General features: G+C 39.5%; 1 protein-coding gene across 4 annotated transcripts in view; it reads right to left on the minus strand.

Moving 5' to 3' along the window:
• SEC24D (SEC24 homolog D, COPII coat complex component) overlaps nucleotides 1-26,450 on the minus strand; it is a 92,720-nt gene extending 66,270 nt beyond the window's left edge. For 2 of the 4 annotated variants that reach the window (XM_043513421.1, XM_038399220.2), the window contains exons 1-7: nucleotides 26,172-26,370; nucleotides 20,821-21,014; nucleotides 17,699-17,825; nucleotides 9,347-9,495; nucleotides 5,025-5,300; nucleotides 4,237-4,358; nucleotides 175-286 (exon numbers count right to left, since the gene is read on the minus strand). In XM_043513421.1, coding sequence (XP_043369356.1) covers nucleotides 175-286; nucleotides 4,237-4,358; nucleotides 5,025-5,300; nucleotides 9,347-9,495; nucleotides 17,699-17,825; nucleotides 20,821-20,971 — 937 coding nt within the window. In that variant the 5' untranslated portion in view covers nucleotides 20,972-21,014; nucleotides 26,172-26,370. Of the gene's footprint in view, nucleotides 1-174; nucleotides 287-4,236; nucleotides 4,359-5,024; nucleotides 5,301-9,346; nucleotides 9,496-17,698; nucleotides 17,826-20,820; nucleotides 21,015-26,171 lie in introns of all 4 variants that reach the window. The other 2 variants (XM_043513422.1, XM_038399222.2) reach the window with 2 other exon arrangements.
• Nucleotides 26,451-27,824: the final 1,374 nt, after the last annotated feature.

A 27,824-nucleotide genomic window follows, 5' to 3' on the forward strand; every position in this document is an offset into this window, starting at 1 on the left:
TTGAACTCACAACCCTGGGTTTAGCAGCCTAATGCTGAAACCACTGAGCTATCCCTCCCCACATAGATTTGGGAGCATATTTTAAGCAACCAAATTTGAAAATTTCAGTCAATAATTGTTTTTTAACTTAATTTCAACTAGTAAAAAACCCAAAGTGATCACACAAATAGTTACCTTGATCTTGGATCACACAATCTGTGGTGACAAGAGGAGGAACTTGGCCTCTGATGTTTGTAGCATAGATTTGACCACCTCTGGAAGCCTTATCATTTTCAATCACCTGAATCTGATGAATCAGAAATAAAGAGAAAAACATGAAATAGGGGAGACTATGGATTTCCTCAATTTCATAGAGAGTTTACAGGTATGGCCCACCCCAGGCAACCCTATTAGCATTCATTATCTCTACAGATGTGCACAGTAGAAAAGGAGTATATTGTAGCATGTATTGTCCTAAGAGGATCAAAACAATAATATACATATATCTATTCCCATAAGTGTTTCATGCGTCTTCTTAGTTCCTATTTGCCTAGGGTTGAACTTTGTCATAGTACACCGATAATGGGCAAACCAAGAATGTCAGACAGTCAACGCTCAATTCTCTCTTCTGCAAGAAAACTCACAGGAATGGACTAATGGGGAAGCAATCTCAGCAAAGTTCTCCAGTGAAAGGAGAGACTTCTCCCTGAATAACAAACAGCAGAAGAGCCAAGCTGGCAGATCTTCTACAGCCAGCAGCTGCCTCCAGGAGGCAAATTGTCACGCTGGGTGAAATTTTAATCTGCCCCTGGGGTGGACACAGAAATGAATAGCCACCTGAGGCAAAAATTAGCATGACAAGTTGCTTCTTCAGCCCCACCTAAAATACAAAAGTGGAACTGATTTAATTGAAGGTGTTCTGTTGAACAGATTTAGCTAAACTGGAGAGCTGTTTGTGGACAGTCTTACATTTGTTTAAGCCTGTTTTATAGCAGTTTAGCTTGCACCTGAAAGTTAACTGTGGTTGGGAGACTCATGAAGTCTCTGTCAGACAGCAGAGATAGAGGCAAATACATCAGGATAGAGCCCACTGACTGTTGTTCAAAAGATATTCCCAATACACTGGGAAAAAATCTTGGGGGCAAGTACCATTTTGAACTTTTCCCAACGTAACTGACTCTGTCCCTTTAAACGGCTACAACATTTCTGTATTGCATTTTAGCTTGCTTGACTTCCTCTCTACTCTTCATATTGTGTACCTATTGCTAGCTGCTTGCACAAAGGGAAAACAAATTATTTACTCTAGAAATAGTCCATTGGCTGAAGAAAGTGAACCTTTTTCAGACTAAGCTCTGTAGAAAATGCATGAAAACTGTAATCTGAAGAGTTAACTGACAAATATATCATTATTCTTGGAACTAGCTGTTGACAAAGCACAGATGCTGCATTTCATAGTAGTTAGAGCTCAGATGAATCTTTAACATTTGTAGAAAAATCTAATCAACACTGGCTATACATAAAAAAGCATTTAGCTGGCAACACTATTGTAATTTTATAATATAAACATAACTAACACACACGGAGATATTTATTCCTCATTTTCAATTAGCTCTTTGCCCTTTACAGTCACTGACACAGATCTCTGTTCTTTTAAACCTGTTGTTCTGATCCTTACTGTGTTGCTAAAACAAACCATTTAACAACCTTTTTTTAACATTGCTGTCACTGTCAAGTTTGTTTATTCTCCTAAGGTAACTGAAACAAGACATCAGATTATTCCAGGGATATTTTTTAGATAGAATTCAACACGTTATACTGCTTTATGGGAAATGGTGAAATGACTTACCTATTAAAGGAATGCCTACACTTGCAAGTCATAAAAACACTTATTTTTTAAATAATAGTTTATCACACTTAGTTACATCTGAAGTGAGCAACTGAGAGCCTTTTCCCTCAAGGTTCCTTCTCTCCAGTGTCAACCGTTATATACCATCTTCATCCATGCCTAAAGACCACCCAAATGGAGTTTGAACTGATCAAGGAAGTGGTCTTAGCCTCCTGCCCCAGCAGCTATACACTGCTTCATGGAGTATTAACAATATATTTCTTTAATGTAAATTCTTCCTTACTCAGGGTGGAAAACACACAAGATTCCACGGATGCAGAGTCAATAGTGCAGCTCATAGGCACGGACTTCCCCTCTGCCCCATGGGTGCTCATCCCCGCTGCCCGCACCACCCTCGCCCAGTCCCAATTGCACCCCCTTCCCCCAAGTTCCCACCCTACCCCCCTCTTTACGACCTCCTCCTCTGAGCGTGCTGTGTCCCCACTCCTCCCTCTCCCCCCTGGAAAGTCCTAAGCGCTGCCAAACAGCTGTTAGACAGCGGGCGGAAAGCGCTGGGATGGGGAGGAGCGGGGATTCAGTACGCTTGGGCGGGGAGCAGGCGAGGAGGGGGTAAGGGCTGGGGGAACTTGGCTGCCAGTGGGTGCAGAGTACCCACTAATTTTTCCCCTTGGGTGCTGCAGCCCCGTAGCACCCACGGAGTCGGCGCCTATGGTGCAGCTGTCTATCCACTTGTGGCTTTGGGGTCGGGTTTTCACATGTATCTAAAGCCCAGATCTCCAAAAGTATTTAGGCTCCCAACTTCCTAACTAGAGCTAAGAATCTAAATCCTTGAGAATCTGGTTAAGAGTAACTTCTGAGCACAAGTTCCATTGATCATCAAGCAGGACTTGAGTTCCTAACTGACTTAGGTGTTTTTGAAATCACACCCTTTAACATTTTTGAGCTAACAGATATATGCATTTAAGTCTAAGACAAAATATTACAAATATTTCAGTGAGCTGGAGCCCCAATTAAACACAGGGTTACACTCTATCACCTAACAGCGCATCCTCGGCAAAAGCTGTTCAGCTTTGGAACTTGTTTTCCCACCCCGCAATTCTCCCTCCTCTGGTCCAATATTGTCCTCAGTTTGTTGGCTTGCCCAAGCAAAGAGAAACTAGGACAGCTCTGGCAGAAGAATATAAAAGATGAGAAATGCGTTCAGTTGCTGGCTTATGAGTTACGTTAATGATAAGGCAAAGGGGAGCTCCTGAAGTAGTTCATTTGCATGGCTGTATTATTAAGATGTAGCAAAGAATAGATGGTCCTTTTTTATGGAAGGACAGTAAAAACTGTAAATACATAATACCTAAAATTAGGAAACTAATAGTCCAATTAGCTGTGCAAGGTTAGACTCCACAGGGCTGTTGTCAGTAACAGTGGATAGTTAAAGAGGTCTTTGAACATAAAGCATTTCTAGATGAGTGTGAAATCTTATTAGCAATTAGTGGCTGAGTAAATAATTTATTGTAACAGGGGAGATGACCAGCCAAGAGATTAAATACAGTTCAAATCATTTTGTATATTTTCCATAACATGTAAGGCCTGATTCTGATCTCACTCAAACCCATGTAAATAAAGAGTAACTCCACTGCCTTCAACAGTGTAAAAGAAAAGGAGGGGGGAAAATCAGTAGAAAAGTTTTCCCAAAAGCCATTTTAATTCAATAACAGAATAGGCCTGTCCATCTTACTGCTTCATTGTCCATCATTTACAGATGAAAATGAAACCAGTGATGCTTTGGGTGATTTTTTCAATCCTCTGGGCATTTAGTTCAAATGATAATATTTCAGACACAATTAAAGTTTTAGATCTTCCTGGAGTAACAGGAGATGGTGGTTTATTTGAAGCGTTTGCAAGTAGTAATTGTGTGTATGAATCCCTGGGAACAGATCAGGTATTGCTGAAGGGAACCATACTGTAATATTACAGAGAGGAATTCACATTAAAAAAAAAGCAATGAACTAGCAGGATAGAAAGTCTACACTAATTTTCTAACAAGATTCATGGACATTTTCCAGAAATGGCACTAAAGCTACATGCTGCTGCCACTTCATCTAAAAGTGACAACATAACCCCTTTAAGTACAGAATACCACATAATTAAAGAATTATGTTATATTATGAACATATTCTATGAGCCATGTGGCACAGCACATTTTAGAAGTCTAAAAAACCCAACAAGATAAAAACACAAAGTTAGCTTATGCTCAAATAAATTTGTTAGTCTCTAAGGTGCCACAAGTATGCCTTTTCTTTTTTGCGAATACAGACTAACACAGCTGCTACTCTGAAACAAAGTTAGCTTTGATATTTCTTTGTAACATTCTAATATGAAAGCATTCACTATAAACTAAATACTATATTACTTACAGGGCTTGGGATGGAGTCAGGATCAAGCTTTCTCTGCTGTGGACCAGCAAGCTGTCCTGGACCCCCAGGAAAGGCACCAGGATAAGAGAGCTGAGAGCCTGCCATCTGAGGGCCATAGTTGGCTGCAGAATTACAAAAGCTCGTTTGTCAAATTTAAAGCATTTAAACTCTGTCATGAAGCTCTTACATTGTTCCATTCAATGTCTGGGCATTTTATCTTGCCATATAAATGTTAATGAAATAAAATACAGTGCATTTCCCATTTCCTGCAAAATATGCTTTCTTTGTGGGAGGGGATGAAGAGGGGCTAAGAAAAAGTCTCCCTGAAGTAGTATTTATGAATAATTTAAAACAAAAACAAAACAAGAAACACTTTTCAGCTCAGTTTCTCCCCTCTCCAAAAAAGGGAGAGAGAGTAGTTTTATAATATGATATAGCCGAATTTTACAACAGGCCTTAGCCTGACTTCTATTTTTGTAGATACAGTTTTACAAGTGCAAGTAAAAGCTCCTGCACTATTATACCCACGATTCATTGTTTGAAGGATAAGCCTAAAATTAGGCATGACATGTCCAGCTACCAAAGTTTCTCCTGCATGTGGCTGCTGTGGTGTAGTCAGCAGTGCCTCCAAGGACTGATTAAGCCCTATGTGTCAAAAGTAACATATTCTATGTTATGAAATATGAAACTGCCCCTTTAGTTTCAGCTTTACTCATGAGATGACCGCAGTTCTATCGCACAATATTTAATGCATGTTTTTAAATAAGAAACCAAACATCCATAGTTACCATGCTGTGGATGATACCCAGTCACTGGAGCTTGTCCTGGAAGTTGCTGCAAGTTGGCATTTGGAGGTACAGATCCTGGAATCCCATCCTGCATGGCCATTGGAGGCAGTGAGGGTGGAGTACAAACGCCATTCAGGTTATTTGCTGGTGCCGGAGCAATCTGAGATCCAGGTGGCAAGGCCATTTGCTGCTGTGTTGGTGGTGGTGGTGGACATGGACCTTGAAAAGATGTTGGAATCCCAGAAGGCACGAGAGAACTCTGAGAAGCACCAGGACCTGTGCAAGAACATTCCTGTTATACATCAAATTATCTGAAAATGATAACATACTAACAATCGTTTAATGTTATTAGTTGCTAATATATTTTCAGCCTATGTAAGAATACTGTAATTTAAACTGACAGTGCCTCTAAAGTCATATTTGTAATAATCCTTATTATTAACATGTCACTGCTTAAGTTTTCTAAAGTGGCTAGTAATTTTGGGTGCCCAACTTGTCACTATGAGGTCTGATTTTCAAAAAATGTTAAGTACAAACCCTCTGAAAAATCATGCCCTTAAAGTGTCTTGATGTGGGGACTAGTTACTTTTGAAAGTTTAGGCTTAGGTTACTAAAAGCAAAGAATACTGAAATATCCAATTTCCTTTTTATCATGCGTTTACTTTCTCCAATTTACTACTAGGATTGGTCCACTGGAGAAAAAACATGCCACTCATTTCATGTTGTTTACAATCATCTTCAGGTTCTCAGGTATTAAATGCTGCAATGTATGTTTTACACACACTGCACAGGAATACTTATCTGCTCATAAGAAAAACAACCTATTTCCAAATGAAATTATCATGCTTATAGAAATATTGCTTTAGGGCTTACATATTGTAAATGTTTGTTTTTACAAAACCTATGTTTTGAGTCAAATTTCACCTGACAGACCTTGTAAGAAAGAATTTTCAGGAGAGCTAAAAGTACGTCAACTAAAACTCTTCAGCTTTTTGAGCAAGAAGTTATTCTACAAACACTAAAAGATATTTAGACAGACATTTTAATTAGTCAACAAAACCCTCACCTACAAAATATAAGCCCACCATATCCTCAGATGGTATGAACTGACATAGCCTAGTAGCTGCTGACTTCAGTGGAGCTATGCCAATTTAGATTAGCTGAGGATCTGGTCCCTAAAATCTTACACTGATATTTTGGTTGACTCCAAAGCTAAGCAAGAAAAGAAAATGTAAGTAGGAGAAACAGAGCAGGGTAAAACACATACCTTCACTAGACTAAAGACTATTTAAGGTCTACACTTAAATGATAGGGGAATGGCAAAAAAAATCTTTTCTAAAGGCAAACTATTAACAGTAACACAAATCAATTATTTTTGCCTAGTCTGAAACATCTCACAGAAGTATAATAAAAATGCTGGACCAAATCTAGCCCTGTGTAAAGCAGGCATAATGTCACTGTGCATTTGCACTCTCAGTGCATTTAATCTGTTAGGCTAAGGAATATTTTAAAAGCTCCCTCCCTCCCCATCTTTGCAATTAATTGCACAAACTGAGGGCAAGATCCTAGCTAGAATAAATTGGTTTCATTTCATTGGAGTCAGCAACGAGTAAAGACAATGGAGTGATACTGAACTTATGCTAGCTAGGGATCTAGTCCTGAATTTGGAAGGTTTTATCTGGTATCATGCCACTTTGTAGTTGTCTTCATTAATCCTTCTAAACAATGCAGCTGACAGTCAAAAAACCCCCCAAAATAAGACACACAAACATAGATGGGAGCCCAATCCTGCTTTTATTCAAGTCAATGGTAAATTCCAAACTGATATGAATGAGATCCGGCCCTAAGTTTTCACTCTAACTTTCAGTAGGTCTATAGAACCAACCAATTGAAGTCAATGGGAGGTTTGCATACACCCTAAATTTAAACTCTACTATTAAAAAATAAAATAAACACAAAAATCAACAAATCTTTGCTGGAACTAGAACAAAGTACTATCAAAACAGAAAGATCCTCCTGAAAGCTGGGAAACAGTAACCGTGGTTGAATTTTATGAACAGTGGGCAAGACATAAGCAACAGTCAACAAAGAGCACAAAAACTAATGTGAGAGTTGATATTTCAACAAGAACCCAGTGGTAGCTCCAGCACAGCTGAAAACAGGTTTAGTAACATAATATAAAATAACTCTCATAATTATGTGATCCCTAATTGTATTAGCACAGTATTTCTTATATGATCCCAATATAATGCTCATTCCAAGGAAACTTCATCCGCTTGAGTAGGTAAGAAAATACATGCATTTTCTTATTGTCAGAGAGCCAGATTCTCCACTCCTAAATAGAGCAAAACGCCCAATGACCCAAGTTTTGCCTGATGAAAGGCCACAGAATGTGGCTCATGATCGTATCATAGCATAGTTAGAAACCTTACTTTTTAACTTCTTGGATCCCTACTTCATCCAGAAAATGATTTTACAACAGATATTTCCCAAACCCCTAGAGTTCAGTCCACAATACTGAAGGGGTGACACACATATTCTGGGCACTCACACAGCTTGATTGCAAATGAAAGTCTTTCATTTGCATGCCATATTAGAAAACTATACATCTTCTTGTCTTCTAGTTGTCTTCTTGCACAAACCCAAAATTTGCAGACCCAAATACTTCATACAGATGTTTTATGAAAAGAGAACAGGCGCGTGGATGTGAAAAGGTGGACCTTAGCAATTAATTTGCTTTGATAGATTTTGTTCTAATTTGCATTCAAGTTTTGGTTGCTATTATAGAAATCAAAGTATCAAACTTTTAAAGATATGCCTAGAAAGACAGCACTCGCTCTCTTCCAGCACAAGTAAAATGAATGCATATGGGAACTTGGCAGTCAGCACAGAGGTTGGCACAATGACACAAAGAGGTTCCCTATAAAATGGTGCTATTACTGTAAAAAGCACAAAGGGTTTAGCTCCAGATTACCTTTCTAACATCATAAAATTCAAGCCTATGTTATCTGCTTTCAGAAACAGGTCTTTTAAAAGCAGGATATAGCTGAACTTCATCACTGGAAGCTAAGTCTGTTTACTGCTATGCTAGTGAATTATGCAATCCCATTATTAATTACTTATACGTCAAACTAAAGTGTGGGTCAACTCTGAAAAGTGACTGTAAAAAATGACAAAAGGAGTCCTGTGATTATCGTGTTCCAGTAACTTCACTTCACAGTTTTCTTGATTTACAAATAAAAATTAGTTTTTTCTAATTGGCACCACAGCAAATTCACCCTGGGATCTGAAAGTCAAGCTGGGCTCTTTCACTCTCAAACACCATTATTGGTAAAAGATTCTACAGGCCAAATTCTGATTTCATTACAACTATGCAATGTAACTGTCTTCAAATTATGCCATCTGTTACGTCTATGCAACACCACTGTCTTCAGCATGGGTGCACAGTTGTAAATAAGGGCACAATAAAGCCCTTATGTAGAACTTTGTTAACAATTCTGATGATGTTACGCAAGCAAGAACAGGGTCCAGTTCACTCCTCTCATAGCTGTGTTCATTCTGCAGTGTTAATAGGAGTAAAAACATAATACACTCGAAAGTGAGAAGATATGACTTTCAGTATACGCAGGAAGCATCTCTGTTGAGTTACTTTTTTTTTTTAAGTCACTTTCAAAGATGAACCAAACTTTAAAAAGACAAATTTCTAAAATTATTCTCAATATCCATTAGTGGGAATAGCAATTAAATACCAAGGCATGCTGATTTAACATGCAGTATTATGGAAAATATCTAACAAAAAGAATGCTTGATAAACAGTAAAGTGGAATTTTTAAAAGTTCATAGTGTTGTCCTAACTCTTTTCTACAGAACTCAATGGGAATTTTACTATTACCTTTAATGACGGCACAGTTAAACTAGCACTTAGCACTTTTGAAATCTTCAGGCTATACCATTGGTTTTCAAATTTTTTTCATTTGCAGACACCTAAAAATTTTCAAATGGAGGTGCAGCCCCCTTTGGAAATCTTAGTCTGCGGACCCCCTGTAGTCTGTGGACCACAGTTTGAAAACTACTGCCCTATATGGTTTTTACAAGAATATTTAAAGGTAGACGCACTTGAAGGAGCAGGATAAGACTGACATTTAGGAACCTGAGTAAGTAACACTGCTCAACACGGTGGTCTCAAAGAGCAATCTACAGTTTACTTTTGACTTATTTAACAATATTAAAAAAATCAAAATAGATAAATTGTTGGCTCTTTCATCATATTTTACTAATAGCTTTAGCTGATGAAAATGGATAAATGATAACGCAACCATTACCATAGTTATTTATCTGCAGGGTGCTGATCTGATTAGCCAGTTGTGTTGTGGATGAAGAGGATGCCGTATTTGGATAGGATGGCTGTGACTGAGGACAGTATGGGGGATAGGAAGGTACTGCATTGTTGCGAGGTGAAGGGCCTTGAAACCTGAGAAGAGAAATTAATCTATGTTATATATATATATGAAAAAAAATCATCTCAGCCAATCACAACCAAGAAAGTCTAATATCTCCTCACAAATGATACTGAAACCACTGACTATAAGGGCCAAAATTACAAAGGAGTCTCCTCAGATTGTCCCCACACAAAGTATATTTTTATTACAATAGAAATGAAGTGCGGCACAGAGGAAACAGTGTGCCTATACAAAGAGCAAGTATTCATTTGCACACAATTACTTATTAGAAGCAATTAAACCTGTATGTAAGATTTTGCTGGTGCAGTTTAAAAAGTTCTTTTGAAATTCTGAACCCAAATGTCAAATAATCTGTCCCCTTTTCCATCTGTGGGATACAAGGGGACAGCCTTAGTTTTGTGTGGATGAGGAAGATTCCTACTGTACTAACAAGGGGGGAGAGAGAGAGAGAGAGAGAGAGAGAGAGAGAGAGTGTGTGTGTGTGTGTGTATATCGGGGTGCGGGGGAGAGGAATAATGGGGAGAGAGAGTTGCAGAATCTCTGTATGCAGAGGAAAAAGGAACAGCCTGTGTGTGGGAAGTAGCGGGCGGTGTTCTGGTCTCTACATTGTTCTGACCATAATTCACCTCTGAATAATGAAGGAACCGCTCTTTCCTTTAAGAAAAATATAACTTTGTTTTCTTGCTAACTACAATACCAGTTCTTTCTAATGTAAGAATTTGTGCAATACACAGGGATAGGATAAGGATATAGTAGACAGCATACAGCGGATGAAGTAAAGGACTGGGAGTCAGGAGGTGTAATTCTACTCCTGGCATCACCACTGACCTGACATTAGGTCAGTCACGTCGCTACTCCATGTCCCTGATTCCCCTCCCATCCTTTGTCTATCTTGTCTATTTACACTGCAAGCTACCCAGAGCAGGAACTGACTCTCACTAAAAGTTTTTGGGATAACACAATGGGGCTCCAATATGAGCTGGCACCTCTAGATTCTACCACAATACTAGAAATAACTGAAACTTCCTAATTTTGATATCTAATTAAAACACACACAAATACATTTTTATTTAAAATAAACTATTCACAAATATATCTGGACGACAACTAAAATAGAAATGTGAAGACAGTAGTTTGACTCACTGATGTCTAAGACATTGCTGCTAGACAGCACCAAATTAATAAAGAACATGCAACCAAAAATAGTTACAGCTAAGGATTTAGAAACCTACCACACAATTCTTTTTGTTATTCCTTGGAAGCCATTTTATTTAAGCTATTTTCATTTTTTTCTAAAGCAGCTACATACATATTTTTATTTATAACAATACAAACTACGAATATTGCTACTGAACCACTCTGTGGTCAACTTTCTCCATCATCTTCCTCCCTCTTCATTATCTTCCTCCACATTCTCCTTCTTATCCCTCCTGCCATCTTCATTTTATCCTTTCCCTATTTCATTTCAGACTCTTCTTGTTCTACCCCTTCCTGTAACCTTTTCTCCTCGCTCTACTTTCCCCAAACATCTACCAAAGCTCACCAAACATCAACCTTCTTCTCCAAAGTAAATCACAGAACTTATATCAAGAGAAGGCAGCCACCAGCCTCCAAGAATTTGACAAAGCCTCATATCTTTAGGGCATCCTGTTGAGTTTTGTTTGTGATGTTGGCTTAAAGAAACTGCTAAGCAGGCAAACTGAATATTAATGCACAGACACGCACAAGCTTCTACTCTCTATTAGCTGGCAACTGATGTAATGCGTTCATTATATGACAAATCAAGAGGTTCTAGTCATAAGAAGAAAACTTGATACAGAAATATACCGAAAATTAATGTAACTTCTATTACAGATGGTATTTCTAACACCTGTTTGTTAGGTAGAGGAGACAAAAAGTGTAATCAATACTAAAGCTTTTTTCAATGCTGGTTCACTTTCTGTTTTTATATTTCTAATCAAACATAGAAAAAAAGGTCAAAGGTGATTCTCTACTCAGGGAATATATCCTACATAAAGGCTGTACGAAACACATGGTCCAAATTATTCCTCAGTCTGCATTAGATAGTTACTTGATCCAAGAATCCAAAGATCAGTGTTTTCCTCCAGTGAATCAGATTTACACTTCTAAGCCCAATAGCCATTTCAGAGCACAACATTCATTTGAAACAGCTGGTCTGACTTGTTCCTCTGAAAAGCAGAATGCACTAATATACAATGAGCACGAGAAGTCTATTGGTGTCTAGCATGGACGTATTGCAAGAAAAAGGACAAAAGCCATTTGCCTTCAATCACCTAAATATACCAGTAGCCCAGCACCAGTAGCATATTAATATGCACAGTGAATACATATCGCTATTACAATAAAGCTTTTAATTGTAATTTTTTTAATAATACAAATATTTTTAAACTACAATCTTAGGTTGTTTATCCAATCTATGCTTCCACCTTAAAAATAAGTCCAAACAGAAGTTGGGAATAGAAAAATAGTTCCCAATTTATTTGTAAATTTACTAGGGCTGTCAAGCAGTTAAAAAAATTAATCACAGTTAAGCAATAATAGCATACCATTTATTTAAATATTTTTGGATGTTTTCTACATTTTCAAAGATGTTGATTTCAATTACAACACAGAATACAAAGTGTACAATTTTAAAAATTCCACTTTACTGTTTATCAAGCATTCTTTGTGTTAGATATTTTCCATAATACTGCGTGTTAAATCAGCATGCCTTGGTATTTAAATTATATTTGTTTTTGATTACAAATACTTGCACTGTAAAAAACAAGCAATAGTATTTTTCAATTCACCTAATACAAGTACTGTAATACAATGTCTTTATCATGAAAGTTGAACTTACAAATGTAGAATTATGTACAAAAAATAACTGCATTCAAAAATAAAACAATGTGAAACTTTAGAGCCTACAAGTCCACTCAGTCCTACTTAGATAATGCTGCCCACTTCTTGTTTACAATATCACCTGAAAGTGAGAACAGAGGTTTGCATAGCACTGTAGTAGCTGGTGTCACAAGATATTTATGTGCTAAAGATTCATGTGTCCCTTCATGCTTTAACCTCCATTCCAGAGAACATGCATCCATGCTGATGATGGATTCTGCTCGATAACAATCCCAGGCAGAGTGGACCAACGTATGTTCATTTTCATCATCTGAGTCAGATGCCACCAGCACAAGGTTGATTTTCTTTTTTGGTGGTTTGGATTCTGTAGTTTCTGCATCGGAGTATTGCTCTTTTAAGACTTCTGAACGCATGCTCCACACCTTGTCCCTCTCAGATTTTGGAATGCACTTCAGATTCTTAAACCTTGGGTCGAGTGCTGTGGCTAGCCTTTGAAATCTCATATTGGTATCTTCCTTGCGTTTTGTCAAATCTGCTGTGAAAGTATTCTTAAAACGAACATGTGCTGGGTCATCATCTGAGGCTACTATTACATGAAATATAGGGCAGAATGTGGGTAAAACAGGAAACCTACAATTCTCCTCCCAAGGAGTTCAGTCACAAATTTAATTAATGCATTTTTTTTAAACGCACATCAGCAACATGGAAGCATGTCCTCTGGAATGGCTGAAGATGAAAGGGTATACAAATGTTTAGCATATCTGGCACATAAATACCTTGCACCACTGGCTACAAAAGTGCCTGTTCTCACTTTCAGGTGAGATTTTAAATAAGAAGCGGACAGCATTATCTCCCGTAAAGATAAACAAGATTGGCTGAACAAGAATAGGACTGAGTGGAATTGTAGGCTCTAAAGTTTTACATTGTTTTGTTTTTGAGTGCAGTTATCTAACAAAAAACCCACATTTGTAAGTTACACTTTCACGATAAACAGACTGCACTACAGTACTTGTATGAGGTGAATTGAAAAATACGTTTTTTATCATTCTTACAGTGCAAATATTTGTAATCAATAGTTAGCACTGTACACTTTGTATTCTGTGTTCTAGTAGAAATCAATATATTTGAAAATGTAGAAAAACATCCAAAATATTTAATAAATTTCAATTGGTATTCTATTGTTTAACAGTGCGATTAATCGTGATTAATTTTTTTTGAGTTAATCACAGGGTGGATAAAAATCAATGATTTCTTTTAAAATTTTTTTTAAAAAATTAGATTTTTTTATTTAAATTGGATTTTTTTTTGATAAAGTGTTTTTTGAGGAAAACACCTATCTAAAGATAGTTTTAATTAAGATACATTATAGCTCAAAGATATCTCATCATGGAATAGGGATTATAAATTCTAATTCTATAGTATGAGACAATATATTCATGTAATGTTTAAGAAAAGTTTTGTAAATGACTTCCAATAGTTCATGGATTATGGACCCAATTTTATGGGGTCCACAGGCTTCTGTATGGATTTAGGTTCATCTTTCTATCTACCCAATGGGACTCAGTGCTCAGTCTAGACGATACCGTCAGAGATGCTTCGTTTTGCAGTTCTCAAACTGTGGATTTGTGTCTCCAGAGATAACATCAGGGGTTAAAGTAAGGTGTTAACGGGCTGGTACAGCGTACCGGTATAAAGTGGCCGCCAGTACCAGTCCATATGGCAGCGCTTTAATATCGTTGCCCATTCCCCGGCCCCGGGCCGCCGACAGGGTGGGGCAAAAGAAGTAGCTGCCCCGGGGCCACGATTTAAAAGGCACTGCTGGAGCCCTGGGCCCTTTAAATCGCCACTGGAGCCCCGGGCGATGCAGGTCAGGCAGCGCAGATGGGCTGGTTGGGGGACGCCGACCCACCAGCTCCGCCCTTCCGCCCGAGGTCCCATCCCCTCCAGGGGGGCCAGAGCTGGTCCCGTACCGGTAAGAGCTCAATTTTACTTTCGCCCCTGGATAACATGCTGGTTAACAGCAAAAATGTTTTAAATAATATATAGAGGTGAGAAATAAGAGACCTCAACTCTATTGTCCCTCTGCAAATTTGTGCACGCAAAGTCAATCCCTTACCTCTCTCTAAAAGTGTAAAGTTTCAAAAAGTTCAACGAATAGAAGATTGTTGGGGACAGAACAGATCTGGACAAGGAGAAGAAGTCTGGAGATAAATGTGAGAAGGGAGGGACAGGCAGTAAGAACAAAAATGAAACTGTTTGAGCAACATATTCCAGAAGTCTTGAGGTCTTTCTGAGTGTAGCCTTCATTGATTTGAGTTCTACCATACCATTTTCTCACTAGAAAGGAAAACCTATAAGGGCAGCAGGCCGTAAAAGAGACCCAGTTTTGGAATATTTTAATGAAGTTCCTCTACCTGTGCGTAAGACAGGCTTGTGTGCAAATGCAAACAGTGCAACAAAGAAATGCAAGGCCTGGTTACCCAAATTAACAACATCATGAGAAGTGTTCCTCCTCAGGAGAAAGCTGCATTGACGATGATGAAAGGAACATGTCTGAACATGCAGGATCTTCAGGTTGGTAAACTTTTTTTTAATTTCATACTTCTTTCTTCTGGACTGTTCTTGAATTCTCATGTTTGAGCAAAAAGTATAGTTGTTACTCTACGGTACTATCATTTTAGATGCAGTTGTGATAAAAAAAATAGCTGAAATAGGCAGATCTTCCTTTTACAATTTCACCTTTAAAGTAGTTCTGAGTGTCAGTGAATGCAATAAGTAATACTAAATGAGCAGTATGGTTATAATAATTAAATAACTTATTTTGTTTGGGAGAATCCATCCTCAACATACAGGATTCTGAAAGCTATCCACCTTCAAGCTCACCATCATTTTCTATAGTTTCAGAGTTATCTGCTAATGATAGTGTTTCAGTCACATCATGTATGTCACATAGCCACAGTATATCACCTATAGCAAAAAGAAAAAAAAATCTCCATCATCCAGAAACAACCATAGATAACTTTATGATAAGAAACAGCAAAAAGATTACAAAAAGAGGTAATTGATAAAAAAAATTGCCCGGTTTGTTTATGCAGCAAACTCTCCTTTCCGTATGATTGAGAACCCACACTTCATTAACATGGTTCAGTCATTAAGACCCAGGATACACCCAACAGAGCAGACATTGCAGGCAAATTGCTGGACAAAGTGTATGAAAGAGAAATTGAGCAGCGTGCAAAAGGTCTAGAGGGTGAAATTGTTAACCTGAGCCATGATGGTTGGAGCAAGTCCACAATGATCCTGTTGTATGTGCTTGTGTGACAACGGAAGAAGGGAATGTCTTCCTTACAGAAACAATTTATACATCAGGAAATGCACATACAGCAGAATACTTACAAGAAGTAGCAGTAAAAGCTATAACAAACTGTGGGGAAAAAGTTCAAATGTCTAGTACACAGCTTGGTAACAGACAATGCTGCAAATGTATTCAAGATGAGAAGAAATTTAGAAGAGAGTCCCAAGCTAATAACATATGGTTGCTGTGCTCATTTCATGCATCTCCTAGCCAAAGACTTCAGTGTTCCAGAAATAAAGGCTAATGGGGAAATTGCAAAATACTTCCGTAACAACCACTTTGCAGCAGCTGCTCTGAAAAAAAGTGGGAGGAAGCAAGTGAACTCTCCCACAAGACATGCGATGGAACTCAGTAGTGGACTGTTTTGAGCACTGTACCAAGAACTGGCCTAATCTGATGACAATCTGTAAACAAAATCATGAAAAAACAGACGGCACTGTCACAGCCAAAGTTCTCAACATTGGGCTTAAGAGATGTGTCGAACACATGCTGAGTACCCTGAAAGATATTTTTGTAGCCTTGAACAAAATGCAGGGAAATAGCTGTTTTGTTGCTGACGCCGTTGAATCTGGAAGGAACTGAGATAGATCTTAAAAAGAGAAATATGCAATGACAGAGTTAAATTACAAGCATTAAAAAAAATGAATGGGACAAGCACGATCTCCAGCTCATTTTCTTGCAAATATTCTCAATACTCGGGACCAGGGTCAAACCTTAACTGCTGAAGAAGAAGAGCTGGCTCTGACATGGATGTCCAGCAATCATCCCTCCATAATGCTAACTATAATAAACTTCAGAGCTCAGGGTGAACCATTCAAGAAATATATGTTTGCTCATGATGTTTTAAAGAAAGTCACACCAGTGAACTGGTGGAAGTCACTTAAACACTTGGATTCAGAGACTGTTGAAGAGACAATCTCTCTTTTAACAGTAGTAGCTTCTTCTGCCAGTGTAAAAATAATATATTTTTATCCTTTGGGCTAATTCATTCCAAATTGAGAAATCGTTTGGGACCTGAAAAAGCAGGAAAGCTTGTTTTTCTTTTCCAGATTATGAACAAAACAGGAAAATAAAGGTGAAGACGACAGAGTTAGCTGCAGAAGCCAATATTTTAAGTTTCTCATGTTGACCTGGCTGACAGTCGATCTAATTTTTGTTGTTTTAAATATTTCATAACTATTTTAGTTAAATATAATTTTAACAAAAACAAACCTGATTTTAAATAACTTGAATGTTTAAATTGAAAAATTCATATGCTTGTTTTGTTAAAATATTATATGTTTGCTGTTGAAGAAAATAATCCAGAATACATAACATTGTTGTTTTAGTTAAATAAAATAATTTAAATGTCTGTCTGGTGATGTTCTCCGCCTAATACAGCATGGAAAGAAAATCCTCCAAATATTAATGATTAACTTGTTGAATTGGAGATAGTCCACCTCCCAGTGACTTCATAAATATCTGCTTCAACTACCTTTGGTAAATGAAATAAACAATCACTCATTTTCTGATATAGCTGTAAAACTAATCTGAAAAGTTTTCAAAATAAATCACTTTTAAAATATAGTGTGCACCTTCTAAAAATGAAACCTACACGTATTTCCGAGTTGTGAAGAATATGTATTAAGGTTATAACAACCAACAAGAATGCACTTCTATGTAGAAACCCATGATTAAATAGAGTCTTCCTAACTAGTGATTTAAATCAAATGCTCCCTGGTTAATCATGAGTTAACTGTGATTAATCGACAGCCCTAAAATTTACCTACTCCTTCTTGGACGCTTTCTCCTTTTTCCTATACCCAGAAGACTGGCTGACCATTTCAAAGCAACTTGTGATCCAAAATTTACTTTCAACCCACTTAAAAGCTAAACCTGGAAACTGAACAGTCCCCAAGTTAGATGGGTCAGAAATGGCTGAATACCTATGGATCAGCTATGAAAAAAATATATAAAGAAAAAGTTAGATATGATCCATGCTATTTCTTGAAAATCACCTGTGTGGCTGATGTCCAGTTGAACGGGGGCCATTCTGGAGGTTATTCTGGCTATACTGATTGGTGCCAGGAGGTGGAGATCCAACAGGAGCAGAGGACCCAAAAGGCACAGTAGATTTCAACATACCTAAAATAAGTCACATTTAAATACATTTATAATAGATATAAAAATGCATTAAATCCATTAAATGAGGACTTACTGGAACAGAACAATTGGGAGATATAAGAATTACGGTTTCAATACCAATAGCCAAGACTGGATGGATTCAGAGCCAGGCACACAAATTAATTAAAAAAATCCATCAACAATGCTCACCATTTATGACTTCCTTCTCACCTTCCTCTCTTTTTCAGCATTTCCCATTACTTTATTGCTTTCAAGGATGCTAGTTTTTGTACACTAACAAGCACAGTTATAAACAGCAACTCAGGCCTCAGCTAGGCTATGGTGACAACCTTAAATTTTAAACTTTATAAAAGGGTAAATCCAGAAATTTGACAGGAACAATATAAATAATAAAATAATAATATTATATAAATAATATAAGATAACATCAAATACTTGCTTAGGAAAATAAACTAAGTTACCGTCACAATAAAAAGTTTTTTCAACAACACCTTGTGTCACCCCATGAGGGCATCAATAACTCTTCACCTTGGCTTCAAAGTCCAGCTTCTTCTCTCTCCAGCTTATGATACTCCTTTGCTTTGGCACTGTGATGACCACAACTCTTTCCAACAGGTTCACCCACAAACGACAGCTCCTCAAGCCTGAGGGTCACGCCCACTTCCCAGATTGTACCCCCATCAGTGTTCCACTGGTCAACCTCACTGGGCATATGATCTATGTCCCTTGCAGCCAGGCTCCTAGCATGCTGCCCTTCAAGGTCCGGCTTCTCTAATACAGTTTGCTCAGCAAATCCCATTTTTATATTAGTGACACCTCTTTTCGCCTCCTTCTTCTCTAACCACCTTCTAAATACCTCCTCTCCAGTAGATCCCAAGCCCCATCACTCAAACTGCCCTCTCATTGGCCATCTCTCCCCAAGACAGCACTCTGTGTTGCTGCATCTCAGCTGCAGGCCCTCTATTACCCTTCCTGGTTGGCAGCAGGTGCTTGTCCCCAGGTTACTACAATGGAACAAAGGGGGAAAAGAAGGAGAAACAGAAGGAAAGAGATTGTGTAGGAAACAAAAGAAAAAAATCAGAGTAGGAAGGTGAAAAGGATTCTGAAGTGAGAAAGGTAGGGAAGGGAAAGATGAGAAAAAAAATTAAGAGCTAGGAAAGAGTATCCGAACTAGTGCAGGAAAGGACCTGTGCACTTTTATACTGAAAGCTTATTTGGAATTCCTATCCTCCTCATTAAGCTTTTTAGTAAGAAGAAACACCGACAGTTACGTTTTCCTCAATAAGACAGTGCTTTTCAGAAAACTGAAAGAGCTTGACAATACAGGCTTACCATAAGAATGCAGCTAACCTGTAACCAGTATCCCTACAGTAGGAGTGTTGCTTAAACATTGAGAAATCCACATTGCTGACCAACTGTACGGAGATTACAATTCATAAAGAACAATAATGCAACATAATTCATGTTCCAATCAGTGTTTCTTGGATTATTTTTCTTTTAGGTTAACTTTCCTTAAAGTTAAAGTTTGGATGGCTACCAACTTTGGTACTCTCCTTTCTGAATATTCCAAATAAAAAAAAACTTCTAATTTCTAGAGGTTCTTCGATTTCATTTGGTCAAACTCAGTCTTGGTATGAAGGTTGCACTGCATTTGATAAAGAATCCTGGCTCCTCGCTCTAGGCTGAATTTGTTCCTGTCACTCACTTCATGAGAACAAGAAAAGTAGACAGGCTATTCAACAAACTACATATACAATCTTGTGCAATATGAAGAAATCAGCCTTCTAATTAGCTGTTGATCTTGCTTAATATCTGAAAAATGTAAATCCTAATCTAAGATTTCATCTTCTTATAGTCCTCTCTTATCTACCTTCTATAAATGCCTTGAAGGACAGCTCAAACACCTTAACTATTTTAATATGTGCTCTACCTGCCTCTCGGATGTTGGCCAAAACTTGTATGTCATTTCCCTTTGCAGACTCAGTATCCTGCCCATCGATGTTGTTAAGTTTTCCTCCCCCCCTTTTTAAGTCTTACTCTTTGATTAAAGGCTACTGCCCTGATTTTTCTCTCCAGTATATACTCCTTTAACTTCATTGAAATGACATCTGATTTACACAGATCAGCGAGTAGAGAATTTGGTCTTATATAGGTTGCCATCATAAATCTTTGGTCATTTTCTTGCATCAATCCTATGCAAGTTCAATCACATTCTCTACCTTTTAAAAAAATCTGGAGCCCCAGTTTGGCAATTTTTTTTTGAGTTTTGTATCCTGACATATGGGTAAGTACAAATATTCACTGCAGCTATGTGTTTGTCCTGCTTTGCTTTATCTGATGTCTGTCAATTACAGTGTATTAATCAGTAGACGCATCATACTGAGATATAATGAGCAACTTTCCACCCAGCCTATAAAAACCAGCCAGGTTATTTTCCCTATTAGAAACCAATTGGTTCCTATATGATCAGATAGCTGGCCTATGTTTTCCTCTTTTTAACCAACCCCACCACTGAAAAAACAATCTAAGTGAGTACAATACTGAGTACAATACCAACTGGATATTCACAGTCTAGATCCCAGTTAGGATCTCATTAATCTTTTAAATCAATTATTGGTCCTACAGCAGAAAAGAGCTCATTTCTGAAGTGGACACCTCCCATCAAAGAGGTTAGCTTAGAAAACGCCTCTCTTTGTTTTCAGAAAAGATTTTTAACTCTTTCCTTGTCTCTGCATATATTAGGCATTTCTTATCACTATTACCCAAACACAAATACTACTTACCGTTCCCTGCAAAGCAAAATTCACATGCAGTGTAAGTATACATGAAAGGCCTGATTCTTTCTTGCTCTGCATATTGTCTTATCATTTGCAAAGTTAGTATAAGACACCACCAAATCAGAACATAGAATTTTTCACTGGTGTAAATGATTACATGAGATGCAATACAATTAAGAATCAGGCCCTGAGTATATAGTACACTAGTACTGCCTTACCTGACTGTGATGCCGAGTATGATGGGTTTGGGTCGCCATAATGCCCATAAAGAGGTGAAGAAGTAGATGGTCCAAAGCCTGTAGAAAAACCTCCAATACCCGGTTGGGATTGGGAATATGGAGGTGTTGCAACATAACCTTGTTGGCTCATTCTGATACTATTCTCATTCCAAATGGGAGTCTTCCTTATGAGTCTGTAAAGGAAAGATTTCTATCAACTCTTACTCCATAGCATCCTACAAGACTCACATTTTTGTTACTAAGAGATGCAATGAAAACCGTAAGGCAACACAAACTGAGAGTCAAGAAGAGAACAATTTTGTTCCCATCTCTTCCCCAGTCTTACTGTATGAACTTCAACAAATCACTTAATTTATCTGGACATAGTCATTCTATCCCAGGGGAAAAGATTACAGAGTAGGGGTTTGGTTTCTTTGGGGTGGTGGTGATCTTTGTGGAAGAAAACTCTTTAAACTGTTCTATTAGGAGGTGGTGAGAATGGGCTGCATTTGCCCCCAAAGAACAGAATGTGGGTCCGCTCCCCAAACACCACAGATCCCACAGGATACAGAGGAAGTGCAAAAAAAGCAGAATGGGGGTGGGGCAGGACTACTCCAGCAGCTACTGGTCCTACCCCAATCCCCCCTTGCACCAGGCTGTCTTGCAGAAGCAAGCTGTGCAGCAAGCCTCCTGAACCAGACATATTTCCAGTAGCTAGGGAGGATTCAAGATCCTTTCATGCTGATTTAGCTGGAGCAAAGGGCCTACAGTGCATGGATGAATTCATCTCTATAACTGCAAATCCAGAACATCTCACCCATCTGCATTAGCACCACACCTCAGGCCTTGGCCCCCTTTGAGATTTAAGCACAACAAAAAGTTATTCGCTTTCTTTGTCATAGCCATTTTTATTACTCCAAGAGAAGCCGGCACACATGTCGAACACCAGCTACTTCAGTTATCTGCCAGTGCCTCCCTAACCCCATTGCTCAGCCTGACTCCCTGCTACCCAGCTGTGCTTCTTACAGACAACCTCTAGGTCACAGGGAAGCAGGCTGGACAATGGGGCATGGGAGGCTCAGTAATCACAACACAGGGTACAGGAGACCTGCTTCCTAACCAACCCCGGGTTCATATTCACAGCTGATGGCTGGCTGGGCAGGCTCCCTCCAGTTAGCCTTTACAGACCCCAGCAAACCGATCAGATAGCTACCTAACCCCTGCTTTCCTTTATCTTTCTGCTTTATACTTCGACAGATCCAATCTTGTTTTCCATTGATTGCCCAGACAAACCTGCTCAACGTCACCAGAACATGGATCCTTCTAGCAAATGCGTAAGTGTTTCAACAGACAAGAAGCTGCCACCCCATTCCCAGGGTGCTGCCAGCACCTAACCACAGGGCAACTTCAGTTGCCAGTCTCCCCCTTCTTCCGTCCCCACTGTTTTATTAGCATTTGATTTAAAGCGAAACAAAAACCAACTCCTACATGCGACTTTAGACTTTCTGACATCAGGAATTTCGTTTCATTGCGTTTGAAAGCTGGATCTCACCTGTAATAACTTTGGGCATCTGTTTGTTACAGGAAAGTCTTGTTTACAAGCATACTTACTAGTGCTTTTCCTGGGTAGGGCTAAAAATTAAGATGAATATTATAAACTCTGAAGTATAGTGCAATGTTGAGCTAGACCAGGGGTCGGCAGCCTTTCAGAAGTATTGTGCCAAGTCTTCATTTATTCACTGTAATTTAAGGTTTCGCATGCCAGTAATACATTTTAACATTTTTAGAAGGTCTCTTTCTATAAGTCTATAATATATAACTAAACTATTATTGTATGTAAAGTAAATAAGGTTTTTAAAATGTTTAAGAAGCTTCATTTAAAATTTAATTAAAATGCAGAGCCTCCCGGAGCGGTGGCCAGGACCCGGGCAGTGTGAGTGCCACTGAAAATCAGCTCGCATGCCGTCTTTGGCACGCGTGCCATAGGTTGCCTACACCTGAGCTAGGCTACCACATTTCATAACACTACTTTGCATTTACATAGCACCTTTCACCAGGGGATGTGAAAATGTTTTACTGATATTGAAGTTATTTACTTACCCAGCGCTGTTAGGTAATTATCACTGCCCCCTTTTTACAGAGTGAAGAAACCAAACCAAACCAAACTCTCTATGAGGAGAGACTGAAGAGGCTAGGACTTTTCAGTTTGGAAAAGAGGAGACTAATGGGGGGACATGATAGAGGTATATAAAATCACGAGTGGTGTGGAGAAAGCAAATAAGGAAAAGTTATTTACTTGTTCCCATAATATAAGAACTAGGGGCCACCAAATGAAATTAATGGGTAACAGGTTTAAAACAAATAAAAGGACGTTCTTCTTCACTAAGCGCACAGTCAACCTGTGGAACTCCTTGTCTGAGAAGGTTGTAGAGTAGCAGCTGTGTTAGATTGTATTCGCAAAAAAGAAAAGGAGTACTTGTGGCACCTTAGAGACTAACAAATTTATTTTCCACCGAATGCATCCGATGAAGTGAGCTGTAGCTCATGAAAGCTTATGCTCAAATAAATTTGTTAGTCTCTAAGATGCTACAAGTACTCCTTTTCTTTTTTGAGGAGGTTGTGAAGGCTAGGACTATAACAGGGGTTTAAAAGAGAACTGAATAAATTCATGGAGGTTAAGTCCATTAATGGCTGTTAGCCAGGATGGGCAAGGAATGGTGTCCCTAGCCTCTGTTTGTCAGAGGGTGGAGATGGATGGCAGGAGAGAGATCACTTGATTATTACCTGTTAGGTTCACTCCCTCTGGTGTACCTGGCATTGGTCCCTATTGGTAGACAGGATACTGGGTTGGATGGACCTTTGGTCTGACCCAGTATGGCCATTCTTATGTTCTTATGTAACCAGAGAGGTTAAGTTCAAAATTTGAAAAAATAAAATCAATTGATTTTTGGTAACCAACATGAATGAGACTGATTGTTCGGAGATACTGAGCATCCAAAACCCAAATGAAGTCAAGGAGAGCTGTGAGTGCTCAGCACCCAAGGGGCCTTAAGTTGCGTGCACACACACAGACACACAAAAAATGAGGCATCCCAATTTAGTGGGCACTCCTGGAAAATGTTGCCTAACCGTCCTTCCCAGGTCAGACAGGAAATTAGCAGCTAAGCCGGGAACAAGTCCCAGATCTTCGTACACCCAGTCCCGTGGTGATAGCTCACAATTCTCCTAGACACAAGATTCCCCATTGTTTTAGAAATTTTTGTTGAATGTTCAGCAGTTCCAAACAGATAAGATGACAGAGCTGTCATTTGTTTCTTAGCTACTAAGGCAAAGCTTGAAAAAGAGAGAAAGCCCAGAGTTTGTTGCCAGTAGTACTTTTTTTTTCCCCAGCAGAGAGAGACGTGGCAACATGAGCTTTGGTCACTCTAGAATAGATTTACCTAACAGTCAGCACTAACGCACAGTATGTAGGAAGAGAGAAATATTCACTCTAAGAAGGTTTCAGCAGCCAACACCTTTCTTAGCCCTGACAGATTCCAAGGGAAACGACTTCCTCCACTACTCAGTCACCCAAAAAAAAAAAAAAAAACCAACAAAAAAAAACTTGCCACGTCAAACTTCCCACACATTAAAAAAAAACAAAAAGATAATGTGTCAGAAGGAGAGGGACTCTCAAACAAACATAATGCCAACTTACTGTTCTGACTCATCTCAGACTGTATTTCATATCTATCATAAATAACCCTCCTCATACACAGATATACATATATACAGAACACACAGTGAAACCTGCTCCAAAATACTACCCAAGATACCAGCATAAAATGATCCACTAGTCAATGCTGGACTTTAATTAGAGATGTACAAAACTGTATAGGAAACTACACAGGAAATTTTAAGATCGCCTCTTAAACCAGGGGTCTTCTATTATATGTGCTGTCCTTTTCACAAGTTTCTCTATTGATATACCTACATATAAATATAAATAGAAAAAAGTTTTATTTTCTCCCTTCTCTTATTATTATGTCTTTCCCAACCCCAAACAACAAAGCCCTCCTTAACACTTCACTAACTCAAATGATATCAGTAGTCAGCTAGGTTGCAATCCTTCAGCTGTGTCTAGTCAGGATAATTGCTGTGCCCATGCAGAGTTCCACTGAAATCGATGCAGATCTGGAAAATTATATAGGCCCATCCACACAGATGCTACTATAAGATCAGGGACTTTAACCATAATATAAAACACTCTCACCCCAATGGAAGGGGAGTTGGTTGTTATTTTTATGATTTAAGTGCTAGTGTGTTTGGTGTTGTACAATACATAGAGGGAGACAGGGCCCCTGCCCCTAGCACCTTACACTTAGATAATTAGGACAATTTTGGCATATTATACACTAGAAAGCCAGACAACAGTCCAAGCTGAAAGCAGTGAAGACTGTGTGTATCTTTTATATACAAGTATATTTAATTGGAGCTAATTCATCTTGCAAGGAGTTGTGGAAGAGTAAATTTAATTCCCCCCCACAATTTATTATTAAGACTGCAGTTATTGTTTACTTCAATATAATAGGCACAATTACAACACAGTATAACACAACAGCAATGCCCTCTCCTTCTTCATCCCATTACTGTACTGTGTATAGAATGCATCTTCCCCTTACTAATGCTGTGTATGAGAGACATTCCTCCACTGCTCCCCAACCTGGGTTACTCATGTAGGACATACATTTTCAACGGGTTCCCCCCTAGTTCCATGCATGTAGGGTGCATGCTCCCCTGATCTCACTGTTACCTAGTATATGGGGTACACCCCTTCCCATTGCTCTCATGTGCTGGATGCATGTCCCTCACCCTGGGATGTGTGTATAAGATGCACTCCAGTCTGCTGCTCCCCAATACTGTGCATACAGGATACAAGTCCCTCACAATACTCCAACTCTGTGTTGAGAACATACCCCAACGCTGCATATATAGGATGCACTCTTCCCCCGGGTCTCCAGTTCTGTATATATCTTATGCACCCCCCCCCATGTACTCCCAATGCTATGTATATAGATAGCATCCACTCCTTCCCTAAGTTTCCAGTGCTGCTCATATAAGACGCACCCCACACTGTACTCCAATTATGTGTATGTAGGCTGCACCACCAAGTCCCAATTGGTGTGTATTCATGGTGCACCCTCATGTCGCACCCCCCAAGCTGTACCCATAGGATGTGCACCACCCTGCAGCCCCCGCCTGTGCTGTGTATATAGGACGCACCCCCTTAACAGGGAGTATATAGGATGCACCCCCGTGCTGTGTGCACGTAACGCAGCCTGCTCCCCACGACTGCCCCAGGTTTCCATTACCTGTGCACTGTGTGCAGCCCCCCTCCCCCGTGTCTCTGTGGCTCGCACGCTCGGGGCCGGTCACACAGCAGCTGTCTCCGGCGCGGGGCTCCCGGCTCCTCTCCGCTCGCGGCCGCCCAGTGAACTGCCACGTCTAACAGCGAGCGCCGGGAGCGAGCGCCGGGAGCCGCCGCGGGCTCGCGCCGCCGCACACAGCCCGGCTCGACCCACGCTCCCTCACTCAGGCGCATGCCCGAGAGAGGAGGCCGAGCAAGCGCAGTGACAACCCTGAAGCCGCCGCCCTCAGCTGCCTGCTGAATCGGCTCCCTAAGCAGAGCGGGGCGAGGACTGGAGAAGGAAGGGCGGAGGAGCCGCAGTTGGGCTGGGGTGGGGCGGGTGGTGCAGCAGCAGGGGGGCTGTGCAGCTGTCAGGAAGGGGAAGGGATGAAAATTAATGCAGAGGGGAGGAAAATGTGGCAGGGTCTCGCTATTTGGTGTTTCCTTAAAGCCCCAGCTCCTGGAGTCCTGAGACTCTCCGCTTATGCTTAAAGAGGATGTCACTGAGTCTGGCTGGCGGTGGTGGAGGGAGCTGGAAAACATGACCCCCTGCTGGCTCAAAACCCGAAGGCAGATAGAAGGACTCTCTGTTTTTTAAAAGCTCATTTTAAAACCAACCTTGTGATTTTTTGAGGTTTTGCTCATGATTTTAGAACGCTTGGGCATGGCAATACAGTGACGGACACTTTAGCATCTGGGAGATGTAGTTCCTGATCCTGCAGAGAGCACAGCAATGACAGGCTACATGTGGGCACAGAGGTGCGGTTTGCTTGGTAGGAGTAGGGTTTAACATTACTGTGCAATCAGTGGGTAATGGTAGAAAATCAACTGAATGGGAGATCCCTGGGCAGTTTTGTCACTAAGAGAGCAAATGTGATCCTTGTGAGTATAAGTAAGGAAATATCAATAGCAAATAAGAGTAGGGAATTGATATTATCACTGAAAACAGCATTGGTGAAACCATTAGTGAAATACTGTATCCAGTGCTGGTATCCACAAAAAAGGTTGAAAAATAGGAAAGCGTTCAGAAAATAGCTACAAGAATGATTCAAGTGGGAGACTAAAGCAGCTCAACCTATTTAGTTTATCAAAGAGAAGATTAAATGGTGACTTGATCACTGTCTAAGATGGGGGAAAGATTTCTGATGGTGCAGGGCTTGAGTGTAGACATGGCTTAAATTTCTCAGGGATTTGGATTTTTCACACCCCTAAGTGACACAGCTGTGTCAATTTAACTTTTTATGTAGACCTGGCCTTATTCTGGTCTCAGTCTCTCCCTGTTTCTTGCCTGCAACTTTTTCACACACGTCTACTTGGTCAGAATAATACCCTGAGGAAACCTCCACCTAGTTTCTGAGCAGACTATTATGCCATCTTTTAGATGTGGCCCCTTAACTGTCTCTGCCAGCTATTTTAAGCAAAGGGCATGTTCACACACCAGTTTCAATATGGTTTTAACTCAACCCATAACAAGATTTAACCTAGCTCATAAAAATACTTAAAATACTCAAATATATTTTTAAAGTGACAGAAGCCATAATCACCGAGGGAAAAAAACAAGGTTTGATTTGGAGTCCCTGAGCTATATGCACGTTTTCATATTGTTAGGGCCCTACCA

This window comes from Dermochelys coriacea, chromosome 4 (assembly GCF_009764565.3).
Source record: "Dermochelys coriacea isolate rDerCor1 chromosome 4, rDerCor1.pri.v4, whole genome shotgun sequence".
NCBI classification, from domain to species: domain Eukaryota; kingdom Metazoa; phylum Chordata; order Testudines; family Dermochelyidae; genus Dermochelys; species Dermochelys coriacea.